Here is a 20,036-nt window from a genome sequence, read left to right on the forward strand (position 1 = left end):
ATAGTTCTGTACATTTATGGATATTGATGGTTTCCCACTATTTCCTCCTTTCTAGACCTGTATGTACATGATGGTTCTTATTTTTAATGTTTCTAAATAAACTATTATTTTTAATACTTTATTGGTGGCTACTCCATCAGTTGGTCTTTTTTGAGTTCATAAATGTAATATCTGACTGCAGTGTATAACTTTTTATCTGAAACTGGATGTACACTTTATCATAAATAATTTGGGGAAAAAAATGACACAGCACTTATGCTTCTTCATGTTCACTTTATTGACAGATGTTAATAAATAAAACTATAGTCTTACACTGAAAACAGTACACAGGGTAGGAAACAGTAAGAAGCCCCTGGAGTCACCCCAGGGTTATACAGCGTCCTACTGTCACGGTATCACATCCCATCAGTATGTCTATCAATACTGTGTTGCTAAGAACGCAGCTGTCTACAGTCATGGAAGCACAGCACAGATAGAAACAATATTTGCTCTCATTAATGTAATCTTAATGTATTGACTACTTATAATTTTCACTTATATATTGTGCTGAATACACAGAACACAGCCTCTCACCAATATCTTTTCGAGAAAGGTATACAGTGGCCCCTCAAGTTACAAATGTCTTAAATTACAATCTTTTCAACATACAATCGTCTTTCTTCTTGGATAATTCATGGGTAAAACACCTAAATGGATGCACCAACTGTCTCCTTAGCAATGTCTCTCTAAAGGCTCCCATACACTTTAGCCTAATGGCAGCTGGACCCGCCGATATTGACGGATTTGGCTGACAGTCTAATGAGTATGGGGGCGATGGCCGACGGATGGTAGGGAGAGATGTCGATAGCGCATGTTCAATTTCGGACTGCCGATTGCATTGTTCTCCAGGAGATAAGCCGCCGTCCGAAGTGTCAGCCTGTTGCTTTCTCATACAGAATACAGGAGCACTTGGCTCGGAGCTCTAAGTACTGTGCAGTATTACATGTACACTAATAGTCTTTACCTGGGTTAAGATGAGTTGCTCCTTTGCACACCAGGTGAGGACAACTACATATTTTTCTGGTGCGCAGTGTGTACTGCATAGGACCCTGAAGAAGCTCCTGTCCGCTGTACTGACAGTGATTTACATCTTACAAACAGCTCTTTCTGACTTTTTATGTAATGAGTTGTTTTCTCTGTATTAGGCAGGATGCACACTATGTCTGTGCACTTAGCCTGCAATATACGGCTGGAGCTTTTCCCATGTATACTGTAACATTGCTATACTTCCATTCTCAAGATGGCGGCCTGAAGTGTGTTCTTCCGATCTCCGTCTGACAGATGTGCTCCTGAATACTGCCTGTGTAGCTATACAGAAAAGTACAGCAGACTGCACCTTCCTATACAGAGGGCTAATGCAAGGAAACCTATACCATGCCATATGCATTTTTTTTTACAGTGGTTCCTTATGAGTCCTGACTGTGGTCACTGTGGGGCGCATACCTCCTGAATGTATATGCCTGGCAGTGGGCCCAAACACAATGTGTATCTAGCCTTAGTTATCCAAGCTTCAGGCTTTGTCTGATTTTTTTGGGGAATTAATTCTAGTTTTCCATTGAGATATGATCTCAAGTTACTATACTTTTAGCAGACAATACTCATCCCAGTTTAACTTAAGGGGGTTGTGCGGTCCAAATCGATAAGTCTATAGTCTCTCTGTGTGACTGCAGACTTATCCTCCGGTCCTGGCTCAGAAATCAGCGAATGCCCGAAGCACACACTGTGACTGCAGACTTAACAGTTTGGACCGGACAACCCCTTTAATGAATTACTCCCATGTTCGTAGATGGATATTGTCAGATAGTGCTTGTAAATACAAGCAATTTTGCAATTTACTGCATATTAAAATTTACATCCGTTCTTGAGACATTAACACTTTTGTTTACAGTTCGTAGCCTTGGAAACCGACCACCGCTGCTAAAGCAGAACAAGCACAGTGCTAACAGTCTCACTTCTATTGAGCATGTATACACTGTTTTTAAGCTAGCAAGGAGCGCTGGAACGTGCTGTTCCCATCTAATCCTGCCCAGCTTCAGCGCAGTGCTTAAATGCTAGACAGTAGCAGTGGTCGGTCTCCTAGGTAACAAGCAGTAAAGAAAGACAAGTGTTAATATTTCAAAAATGGCTTAATATTTTTATAAGCAGTAAATTGCAAAAGTGCTTCTTTTTATAAGCGCTATCTGACAATATCCATCTATGATGATGGGAATAACCGTTTAATATTGTAACTTGACTACAGTATATAAATATATTGTTATAAGTCAACCACTGCTGAAGGGTACACTAAAGGAGTTGTAAACACAATATTTATAAGAGGCTCTCTCATTGTATTAATTCTGAATATATAAATAATAGAAGACACCTGTAGACCTGTGATTGTAACAATATGCCATAAAGATACTTGGTTCTGCATTCACCGTTCTACTTTTGTTAATAATGACATTTCTGAGGCAAAGTAAAATTAAGGCCATACAAGTACAGTGTCTTTATCTCTTTTGGTATCCATTTTATCTTCCTCTTATTTAGGCATATAAATAAAAGATTTTCTGATGATGGTCTTATAAATAAACGATAACCTTTAAATGAGTGTTATCAGCATAGTAGATGTTCTATAAGTCACGCAGCATCTGATCTTTACAGTTGTTTCAGTGCAAGTATCGAACCAATACCACATGTGCCCTGTTCCATAATCACCTACAAACTGATCACTGTGCAAGGGCCTGGACAATGTCCTTTGCTAACATGGTTGCGATCACCATTTTTTCGCTATTGATAGTCAGCAGTGCAGAAGTAGCATCCTTCAGAGTCAGGGTCACCAGGACCAGGGTTCCACTGGACACTGTTTTAGCGGCAAATCTGTAGAGATATGACAAATATTAGTAACAAAGTCGTGTGTATATAGAATATATATATTTCCACACTATAGCATAGTACTATGTTGAAGGGCAATGTATTTACAGAGCTGAAAGCAGAACAGGAGAAATAAATAGCAGCAGTATGGTGTGAGTGAGGAGACACGTGGTTTGAAGCTATCAACAATCAGAGTTCTCTGGTGTTTTGATGGAAAACTTAGCGTTGCATGAGTGTTATTTTATTGGCCAAATGTGACAGAATCTGCAACAGAGGATCCTTAGATGCAGATGTGAACAGCCATAAAATACAAATAGTGGCAAGAACTCTTTTCCTTTTGCAGAAGATTCTGGTTTGGCTGTATATTTATAAGTCATGTGGCAAGGCCCTTTAGGGGGTCAATATTAACTTCTTCTCCTTCAATAGGTGGATGTAGGGACCTTGTTCTCTTCCTCTTTGAAGAGGCTATTCATACTCCTTTTTTCCCAGGGAGCATTGGATGGTCAATACGTCTCCCTAGGCCAGTTTGTTGGGCTCCTGAGAAGAAACTTTACTTTGTAGACCCTCTGTCAAAGGCTTCTTGAAAGCCTTAAAACCAGCCAAGTAGTCTCCTGCTTTGCGCTGACGAGATGCAAGAATCCTGAAATGACTGGCTGCTGTTTGCAAATGGATGTTTTTGGAGAAGATTCTGGTTTGGCTTTGTATCCTAAGTCATGTGGCAAGGCTCTTTTAAAGGGTGAATATTGACCACTAGGATTGCTACTCCCAATAGGTGGCACTAGAGCCATTGTTCTCTTCTGTTTTATGTGCCATAAAATCATCTTTCCGCTATTGGTCTTATACAGTAATCCTATAGCAGTATGGTGACCCCACATATGTAACACTGTTTCTAAGTGTATGCCAAGGGAGGACAAATTACTAACACCATGTTGTTTTTTTGTTAACCATTAAATGCACTGCACAGCACTGATTCATGGGCTAAGACATTTTGTGCAAACAGGGGTCAACTGATATAAGAAAGACGTGAGCAGAATTTTACATGCATGTATAATAGGAAGGAAATTGTATGATTCCCTATTCATATAAAAAACAAACAAACCAGGAATACCTTTTGAAAATCATAAAATAAAAAAATGACCTTCTGTTTCTTTGCTGGGTAGAGTAATTGATTATGCTATTCTCCTCGCCATCAGAAAAAAAAGTTTGAACAAAGCAAATATTTTCACTACAAAAGCTTTGACTCCCTCAAATATCAGTCTATTTTACACCAAAAAATCTTTTTCCTATGCTTATATTTTGAGTCTACTGGGAAAAGCTAGTTAGCATTATCCCAAAAAAATGAAACGATTTTTTTGAGATCCATCATCACACTACGTGTTGGTGGAGCTCCATTAAACCATTGATTTTTCGGATGATGCTGGCTAAGTTCTTTCTGTTTTTTTATGTCCTTATCTGGAATGGGAATCTGGATTGTTTGGCCTTTTGTATCAGGACACAATTAAGTGGTAATGATAAGAAAAACTGATGGTAAAAACTGACACATTGAGCAAACTCTGATGAAAATGTGATCAAAAACACTATTGAATCTCAGACCAATTTTACTTACTAGAAAAATCACTTGACATCTGAATTAGCTCTTAATTGTAGAGTTGTGGGCAATGATGTAATGGATGTTTAAATTATATAAACCTATCAGCCATAACATAGCTTATATTAATGAACCATTTGTAGATACAAATGGATAGCCTTATTGTTTGGGTGTAGTGGATATAGATATGTTGATAGAACCCTCTCACAAAATGGGATTCTGCGTATGTGCCAATGGGGCCATAGACTATAATTGTACCGACGAAGTGAACGTGTGCTCTGTCGTGCATCATTTTTGGACGTGTACACCTAATGGAGACAGACACCCAGATGCAGTCTACTTCATCTGAGTGTCCGCCTCCAGTAGTCGTACACGCCTGGAAATGATGCACGACAGAGCACATGTTCACGCTTTCGGCACCATTATAGTCTATGGGCCCATCGCTGCATACATCCGAATCCTGTTTTGCGGGGGTGGCAGGTTCGAACATAAGCCCCGACAGGACCAACGAACGGGTGCCAGAATGCAGTGTGAGAGCACTTTTACAATTGCCCATTTTTCCTGCTATTTATTTACTGCTTAATATATTTACTGGAAGCATTTTCTCGAGATAATCAGTGTTATTTATTGGCTTTAATGTTAGAACTGATTGGTGTATGTATAAACTGCAGTCTATGATAGCACCTGTAATACTCTGAAGATTGGTATCAGCCACTCTCATCCTAATTAGAAAACCCACTTGATTTTTGGACATAATTTAACAAAGGCAGAATAAAACATCTAAAAAGACTGTATGTACTACTCTTTAACACACCATGCATCCACTACCTTATACATGTGGGCTCTGCCTCTGGAATATCTGTGTCACTGTATTAGGAAAACAACTGATTAACATAGGCTGAACGATAAAAACACTTGCATATGGAGTTTATTTATTATTTATTTATATTTGACATTTTTCATATATTTAAATTTAATTGAAAGTACAGTCTACAGAAGCACTCCAGCAATATTCTTCAGTCTTATAGCACAGCTTAGCCTATTGCTAAAGAATAGTGTTAGAAATATTTGTGTATGGGCCATCTGCAATCTTGGCTCCTTCTCTGATGTGGTTCTCCTATTATAAAGCCCGGAAGCCATTATTTCCCATTATGCCCCTGGCTTTTGAGAGGGAGCAGAGTCTCATCACACTGCACTGGTTTTGCTTTGTGCCCTATCTAAAGACAGCAAGTGATGGAGCTCAGGGACATAAAACTTACATTATTTACTTACAAAACTCCACTAACACTGCCATTGCTATCAGCTGTTTGCAGAATTTCCAGAATTCAAAGAAATGCTGCTTCACAGTGGTGTCTCCTGCCTCATACTTGATTGGGAGAATCATATGAAGGCAGGGACAGCAGCATGGTGGCTCCGACAACAGTTATAAAACTTCCCTTAGGATAAAGGGGTATTCCCATCTCCAAGATCCTATCCCAATATGTAAGAGGTGTAATAATAATAATAATATTATTATTATTAATAATATCAAATACCTCCAGTTAGAAATGTAGTATAGTTTTTCTGATTGGCTATGTCTCTTTTCTCATGTGCAGGCATTGCAGGACCTTAGGTATCCATGGTTACGACCACTAGCAACTAGCTAACTAACAGTCACTATATCAGTGGTCGTAACCATGGATACCTAAGGTCCTGCAATGCCTGCACATGAGGAAAGAGACATAGCCAATCAGAAAAACGATACTACATTTCTAACTGGAGGTAAATGCTAATATTATTATTAACACCTACTACATATTGGGATGGGATCTTGGAGATGGGAATACTCCGTTAAGTTAAGACGAACACTGAACTTTGTGGACTAGTCACGCAAATTGCGGACATGGCTGGCTCCGTATATTATCCACATAGCAAACGGATGCAAGAGCTGCCTACTATTTCCATGCACTAGTCTGGTCTATAAATTGAACCAGACAAGCACATGCTACAATATTTTGTTTTTCATGTGGAACAGAGGGACATGCTTCAAATTGCCAATATTATTATTATTTATTATTATAGCGCCATTTATTCCATGGCGCTTTACATGTGAAAAAGGGGTATACTTATGCACGAAAGAGCACATTTTCACTCTTTCGGCACCATTATAGTCTATGGGCCGGTTGGCAGATACACCCGAATCCTGTTTTGCGGGGGTGGCGGGTTGGAACATAAGCCCCGTCAGGACCAACGAACGAGTGCCAGAACGCAGTGTGAGGGCACCCTTACACCTGCTCACTAGCACATAGTCTAACATTGGTCCGTGAGCACACAGACCGAAAGTCGTTCGTGTGAACGAAGCCCTAAGGCCCCCATACACATTAGACTACTGTCAATAGAACCCAGCAATATCAATGTGATACTGGTGACTTCCATTTTTCCTTCTCATACATATGGGAAGGAAAAATGGAAGTCACCAGTACTCACTGAATGGGAAATCATTGGGGAATTCAGAGATGGAGAAGGACTTGGGCATCTTGATTGATAGCAAACTAAATTGGAGTGCCCAAAGTCAGGCCGCTGCTGTAAGGGCAAACAGGGTAATGGGATGTATCAGAAGAGGTATAGCTGCAAAGGATGAGAACATTGTTCTTCCACTGTACAAAGCACTGGTCAGACCACACTTGGAATACTGTGCTCTGTTATGGGCCCCAATATATAGAAAGGATATAAATGAGCTTGAAAAGGTACAAAGGAGGGCAACAAAATTAATAAAGGGAATGGAGGGACTGCAATACCCAGAGAGGTTGGCAAAACTAGGACTATTCAGCCTGGAAAAGAGAAGGTTGAGGGGGGACATAATAAATGTGTACAAATATGTTAGGGGACAGTATAGAGATCTTGCCCGGGATTTGTTCAAAAGGAGGGATATTACGGTAACAAGAGGGCACTCACTAAGACTGGAAGAGAAAAGGTTTCAGCACCAGCATAGGAAGGGGTTCTTTATGGTAAGAGCAGTGAGAATATGGAATTCACTGAGTGAGGAGACGGTAATGTCGGATTCACTACACCAGTTCAAGCGGGGACTGGATGCATTTCTAGATACCAGGCAGATTTCAGCATATACTTAAAAATAAAATAAAATAGTAGGTTGATACAGGGATTTATTCTGACTGCTGGTTTCAGAGTCGGGAGGGAATTTTTCCTCAGGTGAAGATTGGCCAAATCATTTGGGGTTTTTGCCCTCCTCTGGATCAACTTTAGCAATTACAGAACTAACAGGTCGAACTTGATGGACGCAAGTCTTTATTCGGCTTTACAAACTATGTTACTATGTTACTATGTAATGTGTTTGGCCTACAGTCTAATGTGTATGGGCCGATGGCCAACTGATCATCTAGGGAGATGTCGATCGGGCATGTCTGATTTTGGGCTGCTAATCGCTCTGTTGTCCCAGACATAAGTTGCGGGCAAAGGTGTTTGTTGCTAGTTTTCTCATACAGAACACATGGGCTCTCAGCTGGACGAGGGCTCCTGTGTATGCTAGAGACAGATGGAATGGCTGTTGGCCGAATGATTGGTAGAAGCATTGTTCGACTGATCGCTATCTAATGTGTATGTCCAACTTTACTCAGTACCTCAGAGTACTGTTTGCAGAGGGTCCGTTTACAGCTATCAGATGCAACATCATACAGCTCTATCCTATCTCCAGCTTGTGTGTTTAAAATATCTCAGTTAGCTTGTAAAAGTAAGGGCCCCGTCACACTAAGCGATGCAGCAGCGATCCCGACAACGATACGACCTGTCAGGGATCGTTGCTGCATCGCTAATACATCGCTGGTGAGCTGTCAAACAGGCAGGCTCACCAGCGATCAGGGGAGCAGCGATATCGTGGAAAGAATCGTTCCACGATGTCCTGCTCCCGTTACCAGCCTGCTGCAAGCAGGAGCAGGCTGGTAACTATGGTAAACATCGGGTTACTAAGTGCGCGTGTGCCCCTAGTAACCTAGTTTACCATGGATACCACTCTGCTACGGTGCGCGGGAGCCTCCGTGCACCGCAGCAGAGTGGTATCCATGGTAAACAGCGGGTTACTAAGTGCGCGCGTGCCCCTAGTAACCCGATGTTTACCATAGTTACCAGCCAGATCGTTGGTCCCGCTGGCCAGCGGGAGGCCAACGACCAAAAAATGGTCCAGGACACTTTGCAACGATCAGCGACCTCACAGCAGGGGCCTGATCGTTGCAAAGTGTCACACACAGCGACATCGCTGGTGAGGTCGCTGGTGAGTCACCAAAACCGTGACTCAGCAGCGATATCGCTAGCGATATCGCTATGTGAGACGGGGGCTTAAGACTCTGTGGATATTCATTGTAGGGAAACAAATACTATATCAATGCACTACTACCTCTTTTCTTTGTTGCTCTTTAAACCGATGTCCCACAAAGTACATTTTTATCAATAGGTCTTGGAATAAAAATAAGTTTCACAATTGGATTGTGTTAAAAATGTTCCTGTGCTGAGAATCTTATAAATGTGCCCCTTATCATACCACAGCAACTGGGCAGGAGAGGAAGCAAAAGAGTATACAGACAAGACAACATGAGATTGCAGGTGATTCTTTCTGTGAGGTAAAACATTTTCAAACAGGCAGGGAAATGTTTTACCTCACAGAGAGAATCCGCTGCAATCCCGTGCTGTCTTGTATAACGCTCAGTGCACATAGGTTGCCATTATTCTCGGAAGCGCTAGGACGATGCATAGCTGAGAACAATGATCTTTTGTGTGGCACAAAAGATAATTTCATCTGATGAACGAGTGCTTTGCTCGTTCATCGGGTGATCGGAAGCCTGCTTACACTGCAAGTTTATTGTGAGATTGTCACGATAATTTTTCAGAGTAATTGCGCCTCAAGGCTGTATCCACATGTTGCGTATTTTACATGCAATTATTGCAATACTTCACCAGGTATACTGCAGTTTTCCTGAAACCATGGAGGCTTTGTAAAAAACTTGCTGTATATCCACAACACTAAACATAGTCTGTTACCTGGAAAATGGTGCCATTTAATGAGGACTTATCACTGTCCTATAAAAGACATTTTTATTATTGTAAAATAAAGAAATGTGCAAGCCATTTCTTTCTAAATATGAATATTTTTTGAAGGCTTTGAAATCCTTCAAGGGCAATATTTATTCATTAAACTGCATGTATTATGGTATAAAAATAATTATGGTATATAAATAATAATTTAATTTTTTTCAAATTTTTGCAAAAATTGGCCTTTAAAGGTTCTTTGTTTCCCTGCACATATCTGGCTACAGAATGAGTTATCTGAGGATCTTTATTTACCTTGTTTTGATGGAAAGTTTGTGTAACTCTTATCTGTCCTTTGGTGAGTTCCTCTCAGCAGATTTATGACCCACATCAAAGTTCAACTCCACATTGATGCGATCTGTGGTCATAAATCTGCATCAATTCAGTAAAAGACAGATAAAAGAGTTCAGGATTGTCTGCCAGAACCAGCTCACTGACAGATTTTCAGGTAATCTCATTCTGCAGTCTCCAATGTGCAGGGAAACAAACAGCCGGTAAAAGTCAAATGGTGCAAATTATTTAATGAAACCTAACAGCAAATATTATTTTTAACTTACAATACATGCATTTAAGTAAAAAGAAAAATGTTCCCAAAAGTGTCCAAATCCTTTAAAACTGTCTGTTTGCGGCATCTAAAGAACCCCACTGTCCAACAAGAGTTGGGTCAAAACTTCCAGGTGTTAGCAGAGATTCTTCTCTGGTGGTTACTTTTTTCCCTTTATGACACAGCCCAGTCATAAGAAAGTCATAGAGGGGGAAAAAAGCAAACGTCAACAGAGAAGGTCAAAACAGGCTCAATTAACAAGGCTGAAAACTCCTCACTGTCATCACCTCCTGTCATTACAGCGCCAGGAATGGAGGAGAACTGCAGTGTGTCACATGGGAGGGGCCGAAGGACAGCAAGGTTGATGATTATCTGAGCCATCCCATAAGGCAGGGTTGTCAAACTCAAATACACAGAGGGCCAAAATTAACAGCTTGAACAAAGTCACGGGCCAACCTTGATTTTTGTAAAAAAAAAAGTCTACAATTGAAGAAGTTTTTCGTTATTATCAAATATAATGATTAACTTTTTCATATGAAAACAAACTTAAAGGGCTCGTCCCACGAACAAAGTACATTTTAATTAATAGATCTTAGATTAAAATATTGGAATAAAGTATGATGCAAACAAAAGTGCCCCCAAACACAGTATGATATCCCCACAGTGAATTCCTCCACAGTACCCTTCACACACGGTATGATGACCCTACTGTACCCCCTCCCTCAATCCCCCTGACAAAGAATTGTGACCCCACAGTATGATTCTCCAAATGTAATCCACATACAGCCTTCTACTGTTATGTTCTGCTACCAGAGCTAAGGAAAGAGAGGAGATCTGTCCCTACGATAGAACTCAGCTTTATCCCTACGATGTAACAGGGGACCTGATCCTGCGATCAAACCTGCTAAAGTCCTAAGCTAGTCTGTACGGAGACCTATAGATGTGGGGAAGGAATCCCTACAAGTACTAAGGACTGGGAGGAAAATGGGACACCTCCTAACAGAAATAGTAGCAGACAGACAAACAAACAAAATATATAGAACACTGAGGTCCGTAGACCAAGCAAACTAACAGAGTTAGATACAGAGCACAGGCTAGCTAGAAAGTAGTTATACAATGAAGTCCAGCAAAGCCAGAAGAGCGGAGCAGGATTAAATAGGCCAACAAGGTCATGTGACCAGCAAAGGAAAAAAAACCTAAGAGCAAGGTTCTAACAGTACCCCCCCTTCTAAGAGGATCCTCCGGATCCCCTAGGACCAGGCTTATCAGGAAATCTCCTGTGAAACGCTCTGATAAGTCTGGACGCGGAAACATCATCCGACCTCACCCAAGAGTTATCCTCGGGTCTGAAACCTTTCCAGACCACAAGATACTGCAAACTACCTCTATACAGTCTAGAGTTAAGGATGCGAGAAATTTCATATTCCCCGTCCTCCACCACCGGAGGAACAGAGGCAGAGGCGTCACAATCCGATACAACAGCTTTTTTCAACAGAGAGACATGAAATACTGGATTAATTCTCCAGGAGGTAGGAACCTCCAACCTAACAGCAGATTGGTTGACAACCTGAAGCACCTTAAAGGGCCCTACAAACTTGGGACCCAATTTCTTAGAAGGAATCCTCAACCGCAGATTCCTAGAGGACAACCAAACCATGTCACCAACAGCGAACAAATCCTCCTGTCGTTTCCTATCAAAGTAGTCCTTAGATTTTCTGTTGGCCTCCTGAAGATTACCACGCACATCCGTCCAAACTCTCTCCAAATCACCGGAAAAATTCTCCTCCTCAGGCACGGCAGATCCCAACTTGGAGAACGACCCAAACGACGGATGTCTCCCAGAACAACAAAAAAAAGGCGAACAACCAGCAGAAGAAGATGTATGATTGTTCAGAGCAAATTCAGCAAGTGGCAGAAACTCAGACCACCCCTCTTGATTGTCTGCCACAAAACAACGCAAGAACTGCTCAACATCCTGGTTTTTCCTTTCTGTCTGGCCATTAGATTCAGGATGATATCCGGACGAGAACGACAAATGAACTCCCAACCTGTCACAAAAGGCACGCCAAAAACGAGCCACGAACTGAGGACCCCTATCAGAAACAATGTCAGTAGGAACGCCATGAAGTCTGACAATTTCCTTGACAAAGGCCTTAGCGAGAGTTTTAGCGCAGGGCAGTTTGACGAAGGGAACCAAGTGACACATCTTGCTAAAACGGTCCACGACCACCCAGATAACAGTAAAACCCTCAGAGGGGGGAAGGTCAGTTATAAAGTCCATAGCCAAATGTGTCCAAGGAGCACTGGGAACCTCCAAAGGACAAAGCAACCCCGCAGCAGGAGTATGTGAGGACTTAGATCTAGCACATATAGTACATTGACGCACCCACTTAATGACTTCCTTCTGCCATCCAGGCCACCAAAAACTGCGACCCACCAGTCTCTTGGTCTCAGAGATTCCGGGATGACCTGCCAACCGAGATTCGTGACACTCAACAAACAAATCTCTCCTAAAGGTCCCAGGCACAAACAACCTCCCATGAGGAGTGTTAGATGGGGCATTCTCCTGTGCTTTAAGAATCTCATCTTCCAAAACGGAGTCCAAAGCAGCTATCACAACACCTTCTTGTAAAATGTTCTCCTCTTTCTCAGCACCGACTATGGGAGAAAAACTGCGAGACAAGGCATCCGCCTTAACATTCTTAGTACCAGGGATGTAAGTAACGGAGAAATTAAACCGCGAGAAAAACAGTGCCCACCTAGCCTGACGGGCATTCAGGCGCTTGGCAGCATCAAGATAAATCAGATTTTTATGATCCGTAAGAACCTGAACGGGAAATTCCGCACCTTCCAAGAAGTGGCGCCAGTGTTCAAATGCGAGTTTAATAGCCAATAATTCCCGATTACCAATATCGTAATTCAGTTCAGTCTCCGAAAATTTTTTTGAAAAAAAGGCACAGGGATGTAATCCATCCCCGTTATCCTGAGACAATACTGCGCCAACCCCCACAGAGGAAGCATCAACCTCAACCAAAAACGGCTTAGTCACATCAGGCTGCATAAGGATGGGAGCAGAGGTGAACCTCTCCTTGAGATACACAAAAGCTTCAATGGCCTCAGAAGACCACTGAACCGCATCAGCACCTTTCCTGGTGAGATCGGTCAGAGGTTTGACAATACTAGAAAAAATTTTTATGAATTTTCTGTAATAATTGGCGAAACCTAAAAACCTCTGTATCGATTTCAAACCAATAGGCCTAGGCCATTCCTGTACAGCTTGAACTTTAACCGGGTCCATCTCAAAACCTTCGCTGGAGATAATGTAACCCAAAAAACTAATTCTCTGTACAGCGAACTCACATTTTTCCAGCTTAGCAAAAAGCGAATTGTCCATTAACAACTGTAATACCTCACGTACGCTCCGCCAATGAGACTCCAGATCCGGCGAATAAATCAAAATGTCATCCAAATACACAACCACATTTTTGCCGATCAAAAGTCTAAGGATGTCATTAATAAGATTCTGAAAAAATGCAGGAGCATTAGTAAGACCAAAAGGCATAACCAGATTCTCAAAATGACCCACAGGAGTGTTAAAAGCAGTCTTCCATTCGTCACCCTCCTTCATGCGCAACAGATTGTATGCCCCCTTAAGGTCAATTTTAGAGAACCACTTGGCCCCCATTAACTGGTTAAACAGATCAGGAATCAATGGCAGTGGGTAAGGATTGCGTACAGTAATTTTGTTAATCTCACGAAAATCCAGACAAGGACGTAAACCGCCGTCCTTTTTTTTTACAAAAAAAAATCCAACCGCCACAGGAGACTTAGAGGGCCTAATGTGACCGGCGGCCAAACTTGTCTGTATGTATTCCTCCAAAGCTTTCCTCTCAGGAATAGTAAGGTTAAATAAACGGCTTTTAGGAAGAGTCGCTCCAGGGACAAATTCAATAGAACAATCATAGTCTCTATGGGGAGGCAAAACCTGCGATTCCTTCTCAGAAAAAACTCTCCAAAAATCCTGAATAGGAACAGGCAATTCTCCCCTATCCAAAGCTGCAATACTCCCGTTACAACACTTGTCATAACATTTATGGCTCCAGGATTTAATTTCACTGGTAGACCAATCCAGTACAGGATTGTGAAATTTTAACCAGGGCAATCCCAATATTACTGGAGAAGGCAAGTTATTCAAAACTACCAAATCCAATTTCTCATGGTGAACACCATTAATAGTGAGAGGAAATTCACAGACCTTGAGAGTAATATTCTTCAAAGGGGAACCATCCACAGAAACCACAGCAATGGGGGATGATAAAGGTTCGGGTTTTAAATTGAGTCTTTCCAAGAATCCCCCATCAATTACATTCAGAGTAGACCCACAATCAACAAACACCCGAAATTCCATTAATTTTTCCTGAGCAATCGTGGAAGCAGCTAAAAATACACCCTTGGAATTTAAACAGGCAATACGGGCATGACTGACCATTTTTTTTTTCTTTCTTGATACGAAGCTCACAGCCTTTAATCAAATGACCAGATTTTCCGCAATAGAAACACAAGCCTTCAGAAAATCGACGGTCTTTTTCTTGAGAGCGAGGTGCCACCGATCCAATCTCCATCGGTTCACCACTGTTCGTACACACATTCTCATAACCAGAAACTGACATAGCAGAGGATTTGCTCTCATTAACCCTTGCACGCAGTCTCCTATCCACCCGTATAGCTAATTGCATAGCCTGTTTCAAATCTTCAGGTGTAGGATAAGCAATTAGCAGGTCTTTAACCCTTTCATTGAGCCCAGCAAGAAATAGACTTTTCAGAGCAGAATCGTTCCACACTGTTTGAGTAGACCAACGACGGAAATGAGTACAATATTTTTCCACATTACCTAATCCCTGTTTCAAACGTCTCAACTCAGTCTCAGCTGATGCGACACGGTCAGGATCATCATATAATAGCCCCAAAGCAGAAAAAAAACTATCCACTGATCTGAAGCATGTATCACTAGGTTGCAAAGAAAAGGCCCACTCCTGAGGCTCTTTGCGCAAAAGTGACATTATGAACCCTATGCGCTGGGATTCATCCCCAGAGGACTTGGGTCTCAAATGAAAATACAATAAGCAAGCATTTCTAAATGAAAAAAATTCTCGGTGTTCACCAAAAAATAAATCCGGCAAACATACCTTAGGCTCCAAGAAATGTGCTCCAGGACAGTTACTCACGTGCTGACGGAGCTCGGCCACCTCCAGAGAGAGTCCCTGCAGGCGATGAGCCAAATCCTGAACCGACACCATGATGGAACAGAAAAATCTTTCCTTAGAGAATTTGCAGGCTGGACTTACTGTTATGTTCTGCTACCAGAGCTAAGGAAAGAGAGGAGATCTGTCCCTACGATAGAACTCAGCTTTATCCCTACGATGTAACAGGGGACCTGATCCTGCGATCAGACCTGCTAAAGTCCTAAGCTAGTCTGTACGGAGACCTATAGATGTGGGGAAGGAATCCCTACAAGTACTAAGGACTGGGAGGAAAATGGGACACCTCCTAACAGAAATAGTAGCAGACAGACAAACAAACAAAATATATAGAACACTGAGGTCCGTAGACCAAGCAAACTAACAGAGTTAGATACAGAGCACAGGCTAGCTAGAAAGTAGTTATACAATGAAGTCCAGCAAAGCCAGAAGGGCGGAGCAGGATTAAATAGGCCAACAAGGTCATGTGACCAGCAAAGGAAAAAAAACCTAAGAGCAAGGTTCTAACATCTACACAGTATAATGGCCACAAAAAGTGCTCCATACAGTATTGTGGGCCCTACATGATGCTCCATACAGTATAGTGGGCCCTACATGGTGCTCCATACAGTATAAAGGGCCCCACATAGTCCTCCATACAGTATAAAGGACCCCACATGGTGCTGCATACGGTATAAAGGGCCGCACATAGTCCCCCATAGAGTATAAAGGACTCCACATAGTGCTGCATACTGTATAAAGGGCCCCACATAGTCCTCCATAAAGTATAAAGGACCCCACATAGTGCTGCATACTGTATAAAGGGCCCCACATAGTCCTCCATACAATATAAAGGGCCCTACGTAGTGCTGCATATTGTATAAAGGGCCCCACATAGTCCTCCATAGAGTATAATGGGCCCCATATAGTGCTCCATACAGTGTAAAGGGCCCCACATAGTGCTCCATACAGTATAATAGGCCCCACATTGAAAAAATAAGTAAAAAACTCACCTCTGCCCGTTCCCTCACTTGTCTGGTCTCTTCATGATGTCTTCAGATCCTCTGTACATCTCAGTGCAGCGTGTGCATTGTAATGATGTCATCGTGCCTGCTGTGCTTAGATGTAAGACACAGAAGAGGAAAGATGGGAGAGGAAGCATCATCTGACGCTCCCTCCTCCATCATTGCTTTCAACTGTATCGGCATCTAGGATCCCAATTATAGTTGTAAGTGCGATGTCGGGCAGAGACCAAATATATTCTGAGGACCCGCCCGACTCACCCTGAGGGCCATATTTGGCCCACGGGCCAGAGATTGACATATGTGCTACAAGGGCTAGCTCACATGACCGTATAACATGGTCGATGTTATATTATGGGGTAGTGCATGTGTGGCACCCCAGGGATCTGGTTTCCACAGTAACAGCAATGTTATGTCTGAGAGCAGGTGGGAGGTCTCTTGGTCAGGAATCCTATGCATGCCACACCTCCTGCCCAGTCCTGGGAGGGGAAGAACTTCCCCTATATAAACCTAGGGCTGAGGCAGGGTTAGTGAGTAGAGAAGAAGTAGAGACAGAGAAAAGAAGCAAATATAGGAACAGAACATCAGGAGCTCTGTGGGAGCAGTGTTACAAGGAGTCAGGGGCTGGCAGCTGCAGAGCTCGCCCTGACTGAGAAGATTTCTTACCGGACCCGGAGTCCGAGGCTGTGGGGACTAACTCCTACCCAGCAGCAGAATCCGTCAGGCAGGGGATTCCAGGTCCTCTGGCCAAGAAACCCGAAGGCACGGTCACACGCATGGGACCAGCACCGCCGTCGTGGAGCGGAAGCTACTAGAAGGCCCCGAGTCACCGGCCATACGGGTGAGCACCACACGGTACACTCAGGGACGTGGGCTACTTATACCCGCCTCTAGCAAGGTAGCCAGAAGAGTACAGTTAGTTTGGGAGGCCTACAACTCCGCCTGGCCAGGGGAGATCCCATCTGCTCAAGGACTGACCAGGCCCCAATCGCTAGCCAGTACTCCGGGAGGGTCTATCTTTGTCACCAGTAAAGACCCTGAACTACACCGTACCGTCTCCGAGTGGTTCCTGCTACCCCCATCATCCACGTCGGCTGCCCTGAGGCCATACCCCTCCCGTTGGGGGTTATACTATCACGCTGCACAATCCTACCACCGGCCTCAGCGGTCTGCCCTGCAGCAGCAGCTCCTTAGCTGTACTCAACGGGTGGCGTAGTCGTCCAACATCTACCGCTGATACATCGCCGCTCAGTTTGACTCCCTGGGCACGGACCGGGTCACCGCCACGAGACTACAACCCTCAACAGATCCGGCTCCGGGTAAGCTCCGCGTGCGCAACGCAGCGCGACACAGGCCCAGGGGCGCGTCAACTTTTGGCGTAGTCGGCAGGATTTCGTGCCCGCAACCACCGGGTACTGCGTGCCTGAAAGAGACTGTTCAAACTTACCTGTGGTGAAGATTCCCGCCATCCGGCGCCATCTTCAGCCTTCTTCCCGCCATTGGTGAAGATTCCCGTCATCCGGCGCCATTTTCAGCCTTCTTCCCGCCTTCCGTGGAGTTTTCCCGCCGTTGGACGCCATCTTGAAGACGTCGCGCGGGAAGAAGAGGGGCGTGGACTCCGAAAGCGCGCGAGAACTGAAGCCCCGCCTCACGTCCGGACGTCTCGTAAGGTCCTGGAAGGAGCCCAGCAGACGCCGACGTCACAGGAGCGCGACGGAAGGTCCTCAACCCTGACGATCTACTGCGGAGCCGCGGCCTATGGAAGAGGATCATCGCAAGGTAGGCCACGGTCCACTAGGGGGGAGGAGGATGTCGGATACGGAGGAGAGCTTCACTGCCTCAACCCCCGCCAGTGCCATCGCTGCTGCAGTCATGCCTTTCACCATGCCCTATATCCCGGGAGCGGCCTGGCTACCCCAGTACTCAGGGGAGTCACATACCCTGCATGACTTTAGAGAAAAGCTGGATAGCCTCTTCCAGGTGTACCCCCTCACAGAAGAGCAAAAAGTGAGCATCCTGGTGGCCCAATTAACTGGGGCAGCCCGAAGGGAGGTAAAGTCCTGGCCACCTGGGGGGAGGACTGTCGCAGGGATACTAACCCGGCTGAGGGACACCTTTGATACCCGCACCTCAGCCGAGATCAAGCTTAGATTCTACGGGTGCAAACAGCGGGCACATGAGAGTATACGGGACTATGCCCTGAACCTACAAGAGGCCCTGAGAGCCATTAAGCAGACCGACCCTGACGGCGTGGGAGACGAGGACAGGCTGTTGACTGAACAATTTATAGAGGGTTTATATTGCAATGCCCACCGAACCCAGTTGCGGGCAATGGCCTTACAGGACCCTCATCTGGGATTTGCACAGTTCAAGGACAGAGCCATCCGGGTGCTCCGAGAACCGGCACCAGGTGGCGTTGTGACCCACAGACGCCCCACTACTACTTACCACCAGGAGGCGGCGCCCTTGTCGGCAGGGCCTGTGGGAGCTGATGCGCAGGCTTTGAGCAATGACCCGGCTCCAGACCTGCACCATCAGGTCCAAGAGCTAGCTAAAAGCGTTGCTGCGCTAACCCGAACTGTGCAGTCTTTACAGGTTTCTACTCCAGGGAAGATCCAGCTGGCATCCGGACTGGAGGACATCCCGTGGCGTCGACCAAGGAGGACCCCACCGGCCAGAGGAAGACCCAGCGACCGATACAACGAGGACGGACGACCCATCTGCCGCCGCTGTAATCAACCCGGACATATGGCAAGGTACTGTCCTTTAAACTGGCACAACCTAGGGTAGAGGGCCAACCCCTAGGAAAAAGATCATCAGGCCCATCGAACTGGCGCGACAAATATGTGGGAGGACGTCCAGTCTTGCCTGTGGTACTGGATGGCATTCCTATGAGTGCCCTACTGGACACCGGGTCACAGGTCACCACCATCCCGTACGTGCTCTTCAAGCAGTACTGGAATGACTCGGATATTACCCGCTACCCTGACGACGACTTGAGTATCATCGCCAGCAATGGTCAGCCCGTGCCACAGATCGGATTTAAAGAGGTGACCATTAAAATTGGTAGAGTTGAACTGGCAGCACAGGGACTGATCATTGTAGACATTGACAAACACGAGAGTCACCCAAAGATAACTCTAGGAACTAATGTAATTGAAAATTGTCTTGCAGAGGTGATTTTCCTTTTACAGCAGGTTGCCAAGAACGCCAGCTCCGGCGAGCAGCGAGTGCTCCAAAAAGAGATCCGGGCACTGATGCGACGGCAACAGGTGGAACTCTCCGGCGGTGAGATTGGTAGCGTGAGAATGTGTGACCCTTTCCCTATTGCCATGCCCCCAAAAAGTGAAATGATGATTTGGTGCCGGGCAGCTATTGGTCTGAGAGGTAGAGATTACCAGGCAATGGTAGAACCAGTTTACTCAGACAGTAGGCCCACCATCTTGACAGCACGGGGGGTGGTTAATGTACGCCATGGGAGGGTGCCCGTTCGCATAATCAATATCGGGAAGAGGGAAGTGTACCTGCCCCGGTATGCCACGCTAGCCAAATTATATACCATTAACCAAAATGCTATACAATCTGTGGAACCCTTGCCTCCATCTCACCCGGAGGAAGGTAACGGCTCTAAGAAAACAATGGAGGACTGGTGTCAGCAACTACATTTGGGTACTGACTCC

At 44.4% G+C, this 20,036-nt stretch overlaps 1 protein-coding gene across 4 annotated transcripts in view; it reads right to left on the bottom strand.

The window, feature by feature from the left end:
- Nucleotides 1-247: 247 nt before the first annotated feature.
- AP3B2 (adaptor related protein complex 3 subunit beta 2) overlaps nucleotides 248-20,036 on the bottom strand; it is a 127,152-nt gene continuing 107,363 nt past the window's right edge. For 3 of the 4 annotated variants that reach the window (XM_073652854.1, XM_073652855.1, XM_073652852.1), the window contains exon 27: nucleotides 249-2,895. In XM_073652854.1, coding sequence (XP_073508955.1) covers nucleotides 2,745-2,895 — 151 coding nt within the window. In that variant the 3' untranslated portion in view covers nucleotides 249-2,744. Of the gene's footprint in view, nucleotides 2,896-20,036 lie in introns of all 4 variants that reach the window. The other variant, XM_073652851.1, reaches the window with a different exon arrangement.

Source organism: Phyllobates terribilis, unplaced genomic scaffold (genome assembly GCF_046119375.1).
Source record: "Phyllobates terribilis strain yellow unplaced genomic scaffold, ASM4611937v1 Scaffold_11__3_contigs__length_659146591, whole genome shotgun sequence".
Classification (NCBI taxonomy): domain Eukaryota; kingdom Metazoa; phylum Chordata; class Amphibia; order Anura; family Dendrobatidae; genus Phyllobates; species Phyllobates terribilis.